Source organism: Carassius auratus, chromosome 4 (genome assembly GCF_003368295.1).
Source record: "Carassius auratus strain Wakin chromosome 4, ASM336829v1, whole genome shotgun sequence".
Lineage (NCBI taxonomy): Eukaryota > Metazoa > Chordata > Actinopteri > Cypriniformes > Cyprinidae > Carassius > Carassius auratus.
The window spans coordinates 24,941,180-24,956,953 of NC_039246.1; the positions used below are offsets into that span (position 1 = coordinate 24,941,180).

The following is a 15,774-nucleotide window of genomic DNA, read 5'->3' on the forward strand; positions in this document are numbered from 1 at the left end:
GGGAGCATAGAGGAACTTGACTTGGTGACCTTTTTTACCAGCAAAACATGCTTTCTGCTTTTTATTTTCATCAGAGATAAAAGGAAAGGAATGTTTTCTGCTGTACAAGGCAATGTCTATTGAGAAATGGATTGCATGTTGTGTTAAGACACTGCTGGTAGTTGTCAAATAAGAAACAATAGCTACTCTTGGTTGTCTCTGACTTCAATCCGTTAGCCACATATTGCATCACTCCTCATGGTGAGGTAAAAAACCACAACACTTTGAAGACCCACAGCGAATACATTTCACCACAAAAAATGATTACAATTCGATAATCACTCCCTTAAGATCTTCATTTGCCCCTAGAAATAATTTTTAACTTGACAACAGGATTCTAAATCTTAAATTTTATTAAGAGATTTCCTCTACTGCAATATATTTTTATACCACCGTTCATCATAAAGGAGGGGATGAATTCAACATCTTACAAATACATTTGTCATTTTTATTCATAAATGTTACGTTTCTTGTGGAATTAACAGAATTAATATCAAGACAGTCTAACACAAAACAGCGCTGGTAGAAACTAGCCGCACAAGTAATGAAAATCTATGACAAGTTTCAAATAAAACCGCATGAACAAGAACAATTTAAACAATTAATTTCTGCATCTCATAAAACCATACAAAAAGTACCAACAGGTGCAACAAACAATTGAGAAAGGAAGTCTTGTTGGGTCACAGTTATTCATAGATGACTTCATCATGTAATGCATTTAAAGTATATTAAAGTAACAATTTGCAACAGACACGTCATTAAATACGTTCAGAACAATGTTCCAGTTGAATGTTTTTAAGCCCCAGGGCTAATTGTCGAGACGTAATGGGTGCTGTGCAGAAATTACATTATGGTTTTAAAAAAATAATGGTTTATGAAATGAACCATTTAAGATAATGACGAGAACAAGAATGGGTGTCAATGTCCAAATCCAAACATAAAAACAATACTTATCCAATTCATAATACTACCACGTGCTATAGGAATTAAATCGTCAAAATTCAATCATCAAAATTGCTTACAAATTCTACAGTTTATCTCAAGCTGACCTACTGGGCATTGTAAGAAACCAGGGTGAGTGTATTGTGGTCAAATCCTATGTTTCTGATCTTATAACTGTGGTAAGTAGTGAGAGATGGCTTATATTGCTGGGTTAAGTCTGTGTCTCGGTAAGTCTTGGCATACATAAGCACGCTCCTGTAACTGTTCGTTTAAAATGGATATATTAGGTGCAGGAGACTGGAAGTAACGTTCGTAATCCACAGGTTCTTAGTGAGATTCCCCATTGAGTGAGGAACCCTCCCCTCGCGGGGACGAGGATCTGGAGATCCCCTTCTCTGTGTTGTCTGAGTTGGATCCGCTCTGGCTGTGGTGGTCTCCAGCTGCACTGGAGGACGAACTGGAGGAGGGCTTAGTTTTCTCCTTAAAGTCTGTTATGATAACCGTCAGATCCCCCACTGTCACTTCCAGATGTTGTGCGCTGCTGCGGTCCACATTTTTTAACCTGGGCCTACAGGATAGTGAGCAAAGAACAGATCAGACATGCTTGACATCCCTTGAGCTGAATAAATGACACCATTTTTTTTTTCTGTAGAGCTTCTCTATAGCATTTCATAATTGATGAACTTGACAACATCGATACCAAACTAAACTTAGCTGCACTGAGAACTTCTGTAGAGCTGCTTTACAGCTGAAATTTAAATAGTTTCATAACTGATGCATTTAGCAACATCAACACTGTACTGTTTGTTACTGTGAAGCTGTTTTGAAACTAAATCTGTATTATATTAAGTTAATTTGGCTTAATATATAAATTGACTTGAATTGCTAATATAATAGAGCACGAAGGTGAGGCTGGCGGCATTGGCTTTGAAAGCATTTTCTCATTCATTTTCACCAGAGGTAATAAAAAAAAAAATCAGGGAGTCAATGAACAAACTAATCATTAAAGAGATGAATCAGAAACATTAATTTGAAGACTTTTTAACATACAGAAACGTGTATTTGAACAAACATATAAATAATAGAGCCCGACCTCTATATATAGATATGTGTGTGAGTGTATGAGTGTATGTATTATGTGATGATCAAACCAAGTATTTACACCATTTAGAAGCATTTCATGTGTGTAATGGTGGCACTCATCATTTACTAAGGAAAAAGGTCTATGTTCTGTAAAAAAATAAAAATTCATATCTGCGGCATATTCACTGATACAATAGCGACAGACTCATATCAGCCGATAAAATCGGCAAAATGAGATATCGGCCAGGCTCTAATACATAACATTTCGGAAAAATACACAAAAACAGTACATTTTTAAAATACAGTAAAAACAGTAATATTGTAAAATATTACCATTCAATACAGGTGTTTACTATTTGCTGATTTGTTGCTCAGGAAACTTTCTCATCATTATTATTGTTGTTTAAAACAGTTGTGCTGCTTAATATTTTTGTGGAACCTGTGATACATTTTTTCAGGATATTTTGATTAATAGAAAGTTCAAAAGAATAGGATTTTATTTGAAACAGAAATCTTCTGTAAAGTTAGGCTACAGCATCATCATCACAAAAAAAAAAATCTATGAACACTTTAAAGAAAAAGTATTTTTAAGATATTTAAAAATATTTGCTGCATTGTTAAAAGAAAAAAACAACATCATAAGATTTGCGTTTAAAAAAAAAAAAAAAAAAAAAAAAGTTCCGGCTCACGTCGCATTTGATTATCCATATTACTTCCGAAATAATAAAGGCTAAAATGCCTGTAGTCTAAAGCAAAATGTTTAAAAACATTATAAAAACAGCTATTAGTTTAGGCTATAAAAACGTCAATCCAAAAACAAATTAATCTAAGGTGAAGCTGATGCATACCTCTCTCTTTCGGCACAAATCCAAATATTTCATCGTTCCCTACGTATCTGTGTGCTAAAATGTTATTTAATATAAAGAATATAGAATAATAGTAAATGTATAATAAGTAACGCTGTATATGCGTCCGACAGTCGGACACCAAATTTCATTCTAAGAATTATTTTGAGGTTAATATAGCAAAAAAAAAGTTCCCCTCACTCCACAACAAAATCATTTCAATTAACAGTATTTAGAAAAGAACAACAATTAAAAATATAAGAAGGTATATCAATATTAACGAAAAACTAAAACTAATTAATTTAGGCTAAAATGAAACTGAAACCAACTTTGGGTCTCATTCGACACACAAAATCAAAGTTTCCGTATTCGCGATGTATTTGAATGACAAATGATCATACAAAATAGCCTAGTGTTTATTATAGCCTGATGTTTGTAAACATTTTGTGTCTGCATTATGTCCATTTCTGAATGAAATAATATATTTTTCTTCTCTCTAAAAACATATAGGCTTATATGCAAGTTCTCTCTCTCTCTCTCTCATTACATACATATATATACGCATAGCGTATTTTAACCATGCAGCAAACCTTTTTAAATATTTGGATACTTTACTGAAATAAATAAATGACTTTTTAAACCGTTTAACTGATTATTAATCGGTCAAATCGGATACAGTTAGTTGCATTCATGCGCACTCAGAAACCGGTGACTGCGAACGCATCAGCAGAGCTTGTACGAGCTTTTGTCATCACTTTATCTTTCTCACACGTTTCCAAATGTCGAAATTGGTTAGCGCATCTTTCTGTGCATGATGATGTCCAATGCCCCAGGCGAGCGGAGCTTCTCAAAGTTGGGAATAATCAAATGAGAGCTGCGGCCCTCAGTTGGGCAGGAAAGGCTAAGCATGCTGGCACTTGAGTGTCGAATGCACATGCACCAACGCCGAGAAAAAATAGTCCCTTTTTGCGCTGCAGCATCAGGCCTAATTTGGTCTTAATCCGGCCCTGAAGGCGGTGCATTGTCATTGAGACTTGCCTATGATGAGTTCACAGCTGAGCGGACATTTCACTCTCTGGCTTCAGCGTCACATTTGCATAGGTACTGCTGGACTTCGTGATTGGTTGACAGCAAATTTCAAATATTAAATGGAACGATAAAATAACGTTATTAACTCATTATCGCCATTTCAAATTTTCGATTCTGTTCGGGACTATAAAATTTGATTTAGTTTCTGGTTCTGTTCCTTTCAAAATTTCGTTCGTTTCCGGTTTTCGTTCCTTGAACCGGTTCAGAGCCCTGGTTATAAATGACTTTAATCTTACTTTTGATCAATTTAATTCATCCTTGAACAGATTAATGATACTGAGTCTGACCCCAAACTTTGTAACAAATATTGGTTACAAATATTTGTATTTGTAATATTTGTCACTAAAAGAGGACAAAAAGTAGTATAATTCTCGGTGCATTGCGGAAGATGAAATATAATTTATATTCAAATAGTTTCCACATAGAGAGCAACAATACATGATATTTTCCTGACTGAGCTACCTGCTATGTAAAACGCCAAAGAAAACCACTTAATTTGTTTGAGGAGTGCAAACTACGCAGTGAATTTATGAATACAGGGACCGTAATGCAACATTTCACCTCATTTTCTTGTGGCTATTCTTTTTCAGTGTTGGTTCTCTCTCGTTCTTGTCCTTCTCTGTCTTTTCCTTTTTCTCTTTCTTGGGCTGTGTGGGCGAAGCAAACTGCTGTGTGACAGGACGAGGTTTCCTGAGGGGAAAAAAAAGGGAAGACTGAGAAGTGAGAAAGCGAGATATTTTAAATCAGGGTGACATGATTCAAGCTCACCAGGGCCTGATGAAAAGGACTATGTGGGAAAAAGCAGGTTAAAACAGGCAAGTGTTGAAGCCAGTTGAGAAGTTTTGCCTACACAGAGTAATCTGAAAATAATGTGTTTTCTCATTAGTAGAAAAAACGCCTCAATTTCACTCATCTCTTTTCCTCTCTATAGCAGGAAGCCAAAAACTGGTAATTCAACTTCCTGTAATAAGCTTCCCCTAATATACAAGCTTTCCCTGTCTAAACATAACATAACACACACACACACACACACACACACACATATATATTAGTTAACTGATAAATAAAACAAAGGGAAAAAACTAAAATACATTTGTAATTCCACAACTTAAATAAAATTAGTTTGTCAATTTTTATTTCAGTTTTAAGTACATGGAATACAAATAATAGAAATAGAATGCAAATTGATGCAATAACACTATTATACTAATTAACACATTACCTTTGGCAGCCCTAAAAAAATAGACTGACAATAAAAACCGGAGAGAATATATGCATAATATAAAATCATGATAACAATCCATGTAAAACACCAGATCCACACTGAACCTATGGATGTAAATAGCCAATCAGAAATTGCTAGAACAGCCCTTCTTGTCCTACTGTTGTCTGTTAGTAGAATACTCTATTGCTGTTGTCATTTCAATGCATCAGTTGTTGCACCACTCCTTAACAACTTGACAGCTGCGGCAATTACAGATTATATCTAGGCCTACGAGCTGAACTAACCTATACTGATCTCAGATCAGAGCTCCGGGTGAAGTCGACAGGGATGCACCGTGACCGTTGCTCTAATGTCAAGAACAACAGCTGTCACACCAAACAGTCCACAACAGCAATTGTAGCCATCTTCTTTGCCAACACACACACACTGTTTTTAAAAACAGCTTCTCAGTATCTGTGTGCTGGTGCAATGTTTACGCTTTCATCCATTACCCCCCGGGTGCTTTGGGAATAGCTAATGAAGTTACACAATGTGAAATTAGGACATCTAGAGCCTTAAAGCAGAGCAGCCAAGAACCGGTCATTAGCATTGATCCCGAGCCCAAGGCAAGTGAAAACGGCCATTATTAGTTGTTGTTAGCTGTCTGCCTGCCTCGCTCTCTGCTGCATGTCAAGACCTAGCTGCTTGCTGTGGACTCTTAACACCCTTCACACTCAGCACTGTTAGTAAATCAATCGATCACTTTGTGATGCATTTCCTCCATGCCAGACAAAGCAATTCGGCATTAACATTGTTGATCCTGCTTATTTTTGAACGTTTGTCATTGGAGAGAGAGAGATTTGTGAAATTACTCAATCATTAGACACTTTCCGTCTCACGCACACATGTTGCAACTATGCTTTATGTAATCCGTGCTATTAGTTTACATTTATCCTTTACAGTAATGCAGAAAGGCAAAGCAAGCCAGTTAATATTAGATTTATTTTGGAATAATGACAATAATTTAATTTTCTTAATACATTTTTAATACATATTTAATGTTCTAATGCTGCTAATGTAATAACTAATTGTATTACGTTATGGCTGATAACTTATAAAAAGGCATATTAATAAAATTTTACACTATTCTGTAAACACAAACTAAAACCATTTAAAATAAACCATAACGTCAATTTAGGCAACAAAACATTATAATGTACAGTATGAAAATGGATATTCATTTTTAGATTTGCTAAATATTAGTGATATAAAATTAATGTTGAAATAGAAGAAACTAGCACGTGCAATCAAATATACAGTATGTTTAATATCTAAATAAAAAAATAATTATAATAATGAATATGGTACCAATATATATTGCGTATTCTTAGCAAAGTCTCTCACACTATAACTTGATTCAATTTCTCAAATAATTTTTCTGTTTAAATCAAGCCAACGCATTGAATTTCGTCATAATCTCACATCAATGTCAGCTATTACATCAAAGGATTACTGATGTGTCTACAAAGATGTCGTCTTTTCTATAAGTGCACAAACAAAACAAATTTTCCCACATTACAGTGTTAAATCAGAAGGACATGAGGGCTGCGTTCTCTACACTGAGCCGAGAGTCTCTCAGATGTGTTCATATCTGCATGTTTTTATAATGGCGTAATGACTGTACCGGGGAGACTTGTGTCCTCATGGACTTGAGTGATGGGAGGGGACACCATGATTAATGCACTACACTGTGTGAACATGCAGTCTCCATACTGCTCCTTCCTTCGCTCCACTGCCAAGTCCCCTGTTTGACAGATGGCCCACTGCCTCCCACCGTCCCAACTCTCCACGCTTTTTTTTTTTTTCGGTTCTTTCCAAGTGTCTGCATTTCCTTTTAGCTGCTTTTCAAAATCCCACACTGCAGTTCCACATTACTTCTCCCTCGCTTCTGTATCCAGCTTTCTCTCCTTTCCTCAAAGGCCCATAACTGTCTGAATCTAAATGAGGTCAACCCATTTGAGACGGTACGGGCATGCGCCTTTGCATGCTTTTGCAAACTATATGCAAAATTTCTCTAATAAATGACAACTGGCTCTTGTAATTACCGAATAATGTAGATGTTTTATGTAGCTTCTTGTTTATTTGGCAGAGGCATGCTGGGAACGCTTCCTCAGACTGCATTTGGTTTGCCTTTTTGGGCAAATAGATGAGAAATCGCAGTGCAGCGCTCTGGGTTTCTGCACACACGCAATTAGAGAGGATTTCACATGCTGCTCAACTCTTTCAAATGCCACACTGTAGCAAGTGACTGACTAGTCATCCAATAACATACACTAGATAAGCATGTGAAAGCCATGGTATAACTTATTTAATAATGCATATAGCTACAAATTGTTTTTTCGAAATATGTCAAGATTGCACACTAATTATTACTATATAATGCAGGTATTATAATAAAAACTAAAAAAAATATTAAAATGTTTATATATATATAGGGTCAATTTGTTATGGAAAAAAAATCAATTTAAAATATTTTAACGCAGTTAATGCACTGGCCCCGCCCCCATCCCTGTACATCATCTTACATTTCAAACAGTTGACTGTTGACAAATATGATGCAGGGCAACAACTACTTTAAATGCAGTTATGCCCTAAAATGCAAGATATTGGTGCAAAAAGATTTAAATCTACTTACAAACCTGTATGTATGTATGTATGTATGTATGTATGTATGTGTGTGTGTGTATATATATATATATATATATATATATATATACACACACACACTTTTTCATCCATGTTTTATCGCATCGTTAAGCAAAAAGAAAATATCACTGTGACAGCAGAATTTAGATTTATGCTGTGCTCTGTAATCATTTGCAATGAAAATCCTCAGTTTGTCATCACCTCACCAACACTGACAGTCATGAAGGATGATGGGTCCAGTTCTTTTAGCGATACCCCTATAGCGCGCACAGGTTATGTCAACAATTTATAACCGACAGCATTAAACTGGTTGTGACAGCACAAAAGTACAATAGTGTCAGGTCAAATAGAGCTCCAATGTGAAACAAAATATAATACAGCCTTCCTTTTTCCAGTTCTTCATCGTGAGAGGTCTTGAGTAAAAAATAAAAACAACGGCTTGGTCTAGAGGGGACATTCTCTACATTTTGTAGTAATTGAATGGTATAAACTCTCTCCTGCAGAGCAAAGTTTTCGCTGGGGGCAAAAAGTGTCGGTTCACTGAAATAAGAGGTTTGACCGGCAGTTTCGCTAGGTCAGCGAGGGAATGGCCTGAAATGCTCAATGAGAAGCACTGCAGCTTCATCAATTACATGTCATTCTGTCAGCGCAAGGTAACAAATCTCTCTTCGAATGAGCAAATGAGTCAAAGCAACATAAAAAAACAACAACATTCACTTAGGAACTAGTATTGCGTCATTTAAATGGATAATTTACCCCAATATAATACTTTTGACGTTTTTACACTCCTGTTGTTCCAAACCTGTATGACTTTCTGCTAAACACAAAATAACTAATTTGAAGACTGTTTTGCCTGGTTTTGTCCTTATAATGCAAGTCAATGGGATCCAAAACAACACAGGCTCTAACTGACGTTCAGATAATTGTATTTTTTTTCTAAAACAATGTCTTTTAAAACAAATTAAATATGATGAGATGCCCCACAAACATGCTCTGAATTAACCCTTGTATCATTCGCCACATATCAGTTAGGCTCAGCTAAATCTTAGCCTTATAAAACATTCATATGCTATCCGCTGCACACAACCGCAATCTAAACGAACACACGGTTGTCATCTGACGGCTGCTCAAAGACGACGAAGCTGAAAGCGGCAATCAACACCAATGCATTTCATTGGCATTACACATACAACCACTCGGCAAATGCAGAATAAAAGCAGAAGAAGAGTGAACAAGCTGCGTGTCAAGAAGCTCTCCTTTCTTCATAAATGAATGACCTGCGAGGATCATACAATCAAGAAGACATCATCATTAAACCCCATCATTTGTGGCCATCTCGGAGGCATTATAACAGGGCAGATGTGCAATCATGGGTTTATTTATGGGCATGGGAATCCTTGTGTGTGTGTGTGTGTGCCTGATGTGATGATGCCTCGTTTGATGACAGCATTCTTGATTAAGCCGTTGAATGCAAATGAGTTCAGGCCGTCTGGACGCCAGCTGCTGTGGTGGCCTAGACGAGTGACAGCTCCCCACCCCCACATAAAAATCCACCGCCCTCTCACACGCACTTTTGCAGCAAAAATGAACATTGGTTGGCTTTAAATAACTGCTGTAATAATACTTTAATTCAGCGGTGGTAAAGGGATCTGAAACTTGAACATAATTATGCCTTTATAAACAATCTCCCTAAAGAAAGATGATCGTTATCTGCCGCTGTTGTTGACAACTGAGGTCTGTCATCATCATCATCATCATCTGCTTTTAGTGTGCGTTTATGTTCGGAAACGCAGATGATGAATGTTTTACTTCCTGACCTGATCTCATCTTAATGATATAAGGGAAATAACTGACTGCCGACTCAGTCGCTGACTGTTCCAAAGCAGGATTTTTATGACAGATGAGATGAAGGTGAGAAAATACGAGCCCATTAAATGTCTTCTCTGATGAGGTCATTAGTGCGCTCTCATGGATCGCTGCCACGGGATAGATGTTATCTGTGAGACCGATACAAGCAGAGTAGATGCTAGTATTGTGTAGGACCCCACATTCTGTATGATTAATTGAAAAATCCTGAATTGATTAATCTTTGTATTCTTGTACTGTTATTTTCTATTTCTTTCCTATTTCAGTTAAACCTCCATTGCCAAAAGTGTAGCGGAAAGAAAGCACAGCTCACGCCGAAGTCACTTTCGAACCAAGCAGCTTTTTGTTGGTCAACATGGCGAAATGGATGACCAACTGTTCTGAAATCTAGGTGAAATGTTTCGCCCTCGTGCGAAATACCAGATTCTTATTCATGACTAGATTTTGACCGTGAAAGTTCAGCAAACAACATGAAATGTGACCATATCTTTATAAACAGTATTACTTTAATTTTCCTGCTTACTGTGTGTTGGATGCTTGAACATTTTGAGTTTATTCTCTGCATTCACGAGTGAAATTAACTTCACAACAGATGCGAATTCGCGTCATGGGAGGGGCTTCTGCCAGTTGAGTTCACACAGCATTGTGATTTCAACCACCATTTATTCTGATAATTTTAAAAATATTACTGTTATCGTGTCATGAAATGTAGTTTTAAAAGTATTTCAGGCGAGAATGTAGTTGTTTTAAACACAAATATGCGGTTTATTTATAAAGACAGCGCCTATTTAAAAATGTGTTTCGCAGATTTCGGAGATGATCAGCTCCATGCAATCAGCGGGAGCTCAGTGATCATGTATCTGCCTAGAGAAGTCTCAACTCAGCTAGTCCTTCTGACATTTGCCACTGGCTCTGATGTCTCTTTAGTGGTTCAACATAAAATATAATTTGTTTGGGTAACTCAAACAGGTAATCTTTGGTCTTTATTCAATCTATTTATTCTAAGCAAGATCCTTTTTCTTCCCGTTTCTGTAAAAGTATGAAGAAGTATCATACAGCTCTGGGTATCCACATACAGCAAAACACATACTTTAGTCAAAAGTGTAACGAAAAAAAGCACAGCATACAAAAGTTACTTCCAAACCAAGCAGCTTTTTTGGTCAACGTGGAGTATTTGCAAAACCAACTTCAACCTGTTGCGAAATCTGCATGTGGGCAAATCTTTCACACCAATGCAAAATTCCAGATTGCGCTGATTCTTATTGATATCAATTTCGATGGTTAACATTTGCAGAACAGCAGTAAATGTCACCACAACTTCAGAAACATTATCTTCACAATTTTCCAGCTTAGCCTTGGCAAAGTTTGTGTCTTCAAGCATTAATTCTTTAAATGTTTGTTATGAATTTGAGATTTTCCATAAAAATGCTTATCAAACCACTAACATATTTTCAAAGTAATCTTTAGCAACCACTTAATTTAAATCATTAAATAATGATACTGATACCAAGTACAAGTATTTAACCTCCAATATACCACATGAGTAGGTATTATCGGTAGTATGAGTCCATTCCTAATGCTTTTAGATAAAAACAGAGAAACCTATTACAAATTGCTATTTTTAATGCATTTGATGTGCAAATTATGAAGATTATGAAAATATGAACGACTTAAGCATTAGAATTAAGCTGAATGTACGGTTTACAAGCCAATTTATTGAAATCGTTTTAGACTGCTAATGGAAAAAATGTATGGCATCACAGTGGTTTATTTATAGGTTGTGTCATGCCTGGCTAATGTACTATAATTACAAAATGAATTGAAATTAAACCCCAATTACTTCTCAAATAGCCCACATTAATCAGGACATAATGGGTGTTTTACAAACAGAGATTAAGTTAAGTAACGTGACACTGGTTCCTGAGGTTATAAACATTGTATTAACTGTGTAATTATTAATACACCCAAGACAAACGGCTGTCTCAAAACCTAACGACCTGGCTATCTAGACAGCGTTCTGGGGTATCGAGTGAAGCCCAAAATGTTGTCTAGGTAGGCAGCTAGCTAGATGTGAAGAAGCAGGCGTCGTGTGGCGCACTCACCGTGTTGACGTGCCCTTCCTGACATCGCACATCATGCATTTGAACGCTTCGGCGCTGTTCTTGAACGTACACACGCTGCAGTCCCAGTAGCCGTCGTCGGCGGAGGGTTTCGTTTGGCGTTTCGGCCTTCAAAAAAACAAAACAGAGAGAACATCACATATCGGACTGTAGAAATATCCGACACACATATGATCCTATCCATGCAAACAGTCAGCAGGACGCCTGCGCAGGCGACGCGGGCTTTGTTTTTCTTTTAAATAAATGACACTTAAGGTTGATAAAAGCAGCCAGTCCGCCATGGTGGCCACTCTGTTGCGTCTTTCTCATTCAGGCGCGCGCTGCCTAATGGTCTGTTTCAAGACTTGAGACGGTCTCGAGTTTCTCGAAGCCGCGGCTGAGGGAGTTTCTTTCTGTTTGTTTTTACCTCGTCGGACTCCTCTTGTCTCCCATACTCCAAAAAACTTTGTGCGAAGCGTCGCAGGCACAGCCGCCTCTCGCACTCTGTCCTCTCTCGAGCGGCTCCCTCCCAGCTGTAGTAGAACCTCGAGCGCAGCGGTGGCCACGTGACCGGGCTCCACCAATCCGGCGCCGAACTATTTTCTCAAAAACTAGGGTCTTGCTCCTGAGCCTCCTGCTCCTGCTTCATCACAAATCAACCGGGCGCAGAGCGAGACGAGTGCGAGTGAGGGAACTGAGCTACTCTAAATTAAAGACATGCGTTCATCGCACTTTACACGAATAGGGTGCAACATACCTTTACTAAGATTTTACTATGGTTTACCACAAATAAAGCTATATTTAAACTGTGGTGACTACAAATTAACCATCGTTTTGCTACACTAATCATAGTTTAAACATGGTATTTGTAGTAAAACTGTGGTAATACAATTGGTAATTATATTGAACTTTCATAACTTGTATCAGTGGGTAAAAAAATGAGAGCTGACGACAAAGGTGACAGGAAGTTATTTTAAAATAGTTTATTTTCCATGCTTCCTGGAACAATAACAAGAATGTAATTGCGAAACACACAAAATTACACTTTATTTACAAGATAAGAAAATCTGGATCTTTAAATCCCATTACTACATACCCGATATTTGGAGGTGTAATTATCTGAATGAGGAGCATAAAATGACAACAAACATCTCAGATGAAGGTAAGCAGAATTTCCGCAACACAGTTTGACAAAATTAGAAATTCAGATCAATATGTAACCTTCTCAATAGGTAAGAGTGGTTGAGAAGAGGCGATGTGTTCCGAACACATAAAAGTATGAGTCAGTCACTGAGCTCCTCCTCGTCACTGAAGTAGGCGCTCTTTTTGATCTTGGGTTTGTGGGTGTCCTCTGATGTAGATGCTTGAGACACATCCTCTGTGACCTGCTTCCTTCTCTTCTCCTCCTCCTCAATGCGTGCTTGCTGACGGTGATAGGCAAAAATGTATTTTTCTCTTTGAACCTTTTTTACTAGGAATATTAATGTATGATGACTGAACTGTAGAGTATATAATATTCACAGACCTGGAAAGCAATTGCCTGACTTAAACTGTCCAGTGCTGGATCCTCTCCTTCTTCACTGTCCTCTGGTTCTCTGAAAGAACAAAAGTAGAATTTGTATTCACTTATATTATTTGCAAGTTCATAGATATAAAAGATTAAAGGATAATTTTGACCCCCCAAAAATGAAAATTTGCTCTATTACTACTCACCCTCAGGCCATCCAAGATGTAGACAAGTTTGTTTCTTCATCGTAACGCATTGAGAAATGTACAGCACATGTTAAAAATGCATCCTCTGTCTACAGTGAATGGGTGCCATCAGAATGAGAGTCCAAACAGCTGATAAAAAAAAAATTCCACAAGTAATCCACACGATTCCTGTCTAACAATTTAAGGTCTTGTGAAGTGAAAAGGTGCATGATTATAATAAATTATAATTTACATTTTTCTCTCCTAATTCAGATGAGATGACTTTTTCACTGGAGAAGGCAATGTTATGGATAGAAAACTCATTTATTTTAGCTGAAAGCAAGAGTTTACATTTGTTTATTACAAACAAGCAGCTTTTCACTTCATAAGATGTTAATTGATGGACTGGAGACATGCTGATTACTTGTGGATTATTGTGGTATTGTTTTTGTTTTTTTCAGCAGTTTGAAATTTGGCGGCACCCATTCACTCCAGAGGATTCAATGGTGAGCAAATAATGTAATGCTACGTTTCTCCAAATTTTTTCAGATGAAGAAACCAACTCATCTACATCTTTGATGGCCTAAAGGTGAGTAACCTTTCAGCAAATTTAATTTTTGGGTAATGCATTCCATTAAATGCATAAAAAAAAAAGCACGGTTTGAATTATCAGTTATATTATGAACTGCTTACTCGGGCTCCTCAGGCTGCTGCAACTTTTTCTTCTTTTTCTTTTCCTTTTTAGGTGGAGGTTCTCGCTCTCCAAGTAAATTTTTAGGACAAGCGTAACTCAAGTGCCCTTCTTCCTGCCGGAGACAAATTACATGACCTCAAAAACATATAAGCAATACCATCTACACATTAGGAATATCACATTGTAAAAATGTAATACATGAACACATTTCAACACATTATCATTGAATAACCCCACATATTATGGATGAAAACTTACCCCACATTCATAACATTTGGATTTGTCGGAGTAGTTTCTCCTTCTGATGAATTCTGTAGCTCTCCCATTGTCGATGGCGATGCTGGCCTTCACCGTTCTCCCAAACAACTGAAAGAGTTCAAGAGCAATCAAAAACTTTGGCTTCATGTGTTCTTTTTTATTAACTTGATGTCATGTTAAACCATCATACCTGTTTGTTGTTCAGCGATCGGGAGCAATTATGAGCAGACTCTCTGTCTAGGAACAGAACAAATGCCACTCCCTTACTCATCCGTGTCTGCTTGTCTTTGACAACAGTAACCCTTCAGAAAATGATATTGTGACTATGACCAAGCAACACTTTGATAGAATTATAGAGGTATAACAAAACCTATCCACTGCAGCCCGAAAATAAAGGATACTTACTTCACTACCTTGCCATATTTTGAGCATAACTGTGGGGAAATTGCAAGAAACAAGTTAACAATATTTGTAAACTTACTTTTAAAATTCTGTAATGAAAGAATGTAATATATGGGGTAACTATGGCTATGCTCTGGGTGTATGTTCACTACTCACTGCTGTGTGTTTTGGGTTAAATACAGACTACCAGTTCCGAGTATGGGTTACCATACTTTGCAAATATCACGACTTTCACTTTATAAGGGAAGTGTGATAAGATGCGTTGCTCCCTTATTCTAAGGTATTTGCATAATATTTGTGATGTGACCATATATTTAGAGACAGTCCATTCAAGTTTAAAGTGTGTCAGATTCTTCAGGGTAAGACGTCAAAAATAAAAATAAAAGATATATACATATGAAATGTATTTTGTTTATTAGTTTCACTTCTCACTCAAGTGGCTTACCCCACTCCCCCAAATATAACTGATGTTATATGTACCTTGTGCAAATCGCTGTTAGTCAAGGAGAATGGGATGTTAGACACATAGACAGTGCTTTTGCTGGGCGCTAATCCACCACTCATATTTATCTTTGATATCTGCAAAAGAATAAAATACATATTTCAAACCATGCAAGGACTATAAACAAAGGTGTGATACTAAAAGAGCTTACGGAAAACATCAATAAAACAAGCATTTCAGACTTACTTAATCGCCAGAATCTTATTGATTTAAAACACGTTTACCATAATGACAACAACTGCATTTATCGTGTCTAAACTTGCGAAAATGCACGTTTAATCAGCGTGTAAATCCGATTCAAAATATCAACGCAACGCGACCCGGAAGATAAAGAGACGCCGCCGCCACAACAT

At 37.1% G+C, this 15,774-nt stretch overlaps 2 protein-coding genes across 2 annotated transcripts; both read right to left on the reverse strand.

Annotated features, from left to right (window-relative positions):
* Window positions 1-898: 898 nt before the first annotated feature.
* On the reverse strand, window positions 899-12,453 carry LOC113063841 (YY1-associated factor 2-like). The gene is made up of 4 exons (XM_026234226.1): window positions 12,301-12,453; window positions 11,877-12,002; window positions 4,560-4,688; window positions 899-1,549 (listed from the first exon to the last, which is right to left on the reverse strand). Exons 1-4 carry the CDS (start codon window positions 12,324-12,326, stop codon window positions 1,309-1,311), a joined length of 522 nt encoding a protein of 173 aa, XP_026090011.1. The 5' UTR covers window positions 12,327-12,453; the 3' UTR covers window positions 899-1,308.
* Window positions 12,454-12,872: 419 nt separating this feature from the next.
* On the reverse strand, window positions 12,873-15,755 carry LOC113063824 (zinc finger CCHC-type and RNA-binding motif-containing protein 1). The gene is made up of 8 exons (XM_026234175.1): window positions 15,608-15,755; window positions 15,400-15,498; window positions 14,923-14,951; window positions 14,708-14,819; window positions 14,518-14,625; window positions 14,259-14,371; window positions 13,399-13,468; window positions 12,873-13,297 (listed from the first exon to the last, which is right to left on the reverse strand). The coding sequence occupies exons 2-8, from the start codon at window positions 15,481-15,483 to the stop codon at window positions 13,157-13,159; spliced, it is 657 nt and encodes a 218-aa protein (XP_026089960.1). The 5' UTR covers window positions 15,484-15,498; window positions 15,608-15,755; the 3' UTR covers window positions 12,873-13,156.
* Window positions 15,756-15,774: the final 19 nt, after the last annotated feature.

What these genes read in the sequence shown, in the direction of transcription:
- LOC113063841 (XM_026234226.1), bottom strand. Translation starts at nt 12,326, where the DNA reads ATGGGAGACAAGAGGAGTCCGACGAG. An exon ending in AGGAAGGGCACGTCAACACG is followed by an intron (nt 4,689 to 11,876) that starts GTGAGTGCGCCA and finishes TTTTCCCCTCAG; the next exon opens with GAAACCTCGTCCTGTCACAC. An exon ending in AATAGCCACAAGAAAATGAG is followed by an intron (nt 1,550 to 4,559) that starts GTGAAATGTTGC and finishes ACTATCCTGTAG; the next exon opens with GCCCAGGTTAAAAAATGTGG.
- LOC113063824 (XM_026234175.1), bottom strand. Translation starts at nt 15,483, where the DNA reads ATGAGTGGTGGATTAGCGCCCAGCAAAAGCACTGTCTATGTGTCTAAC. An exon ending in CTAACAGCGATTTGCACAAG is followed by an intron (nt 14,952 to 15,399) that starts GTACATATAACA and finishes ATTTCCCCACAG; the next exon opens with TTATGCTCAAAATATGGCAA. An exon ending in GTCAGGCAATTGCTTTCCAG is followed by an intron (nt 13,298 to 13,398) that starts GTCTGTGAATAT and finishes TATCACCGTCAG; the next exon opens with CAAGCACGCATTGAGGAGGA.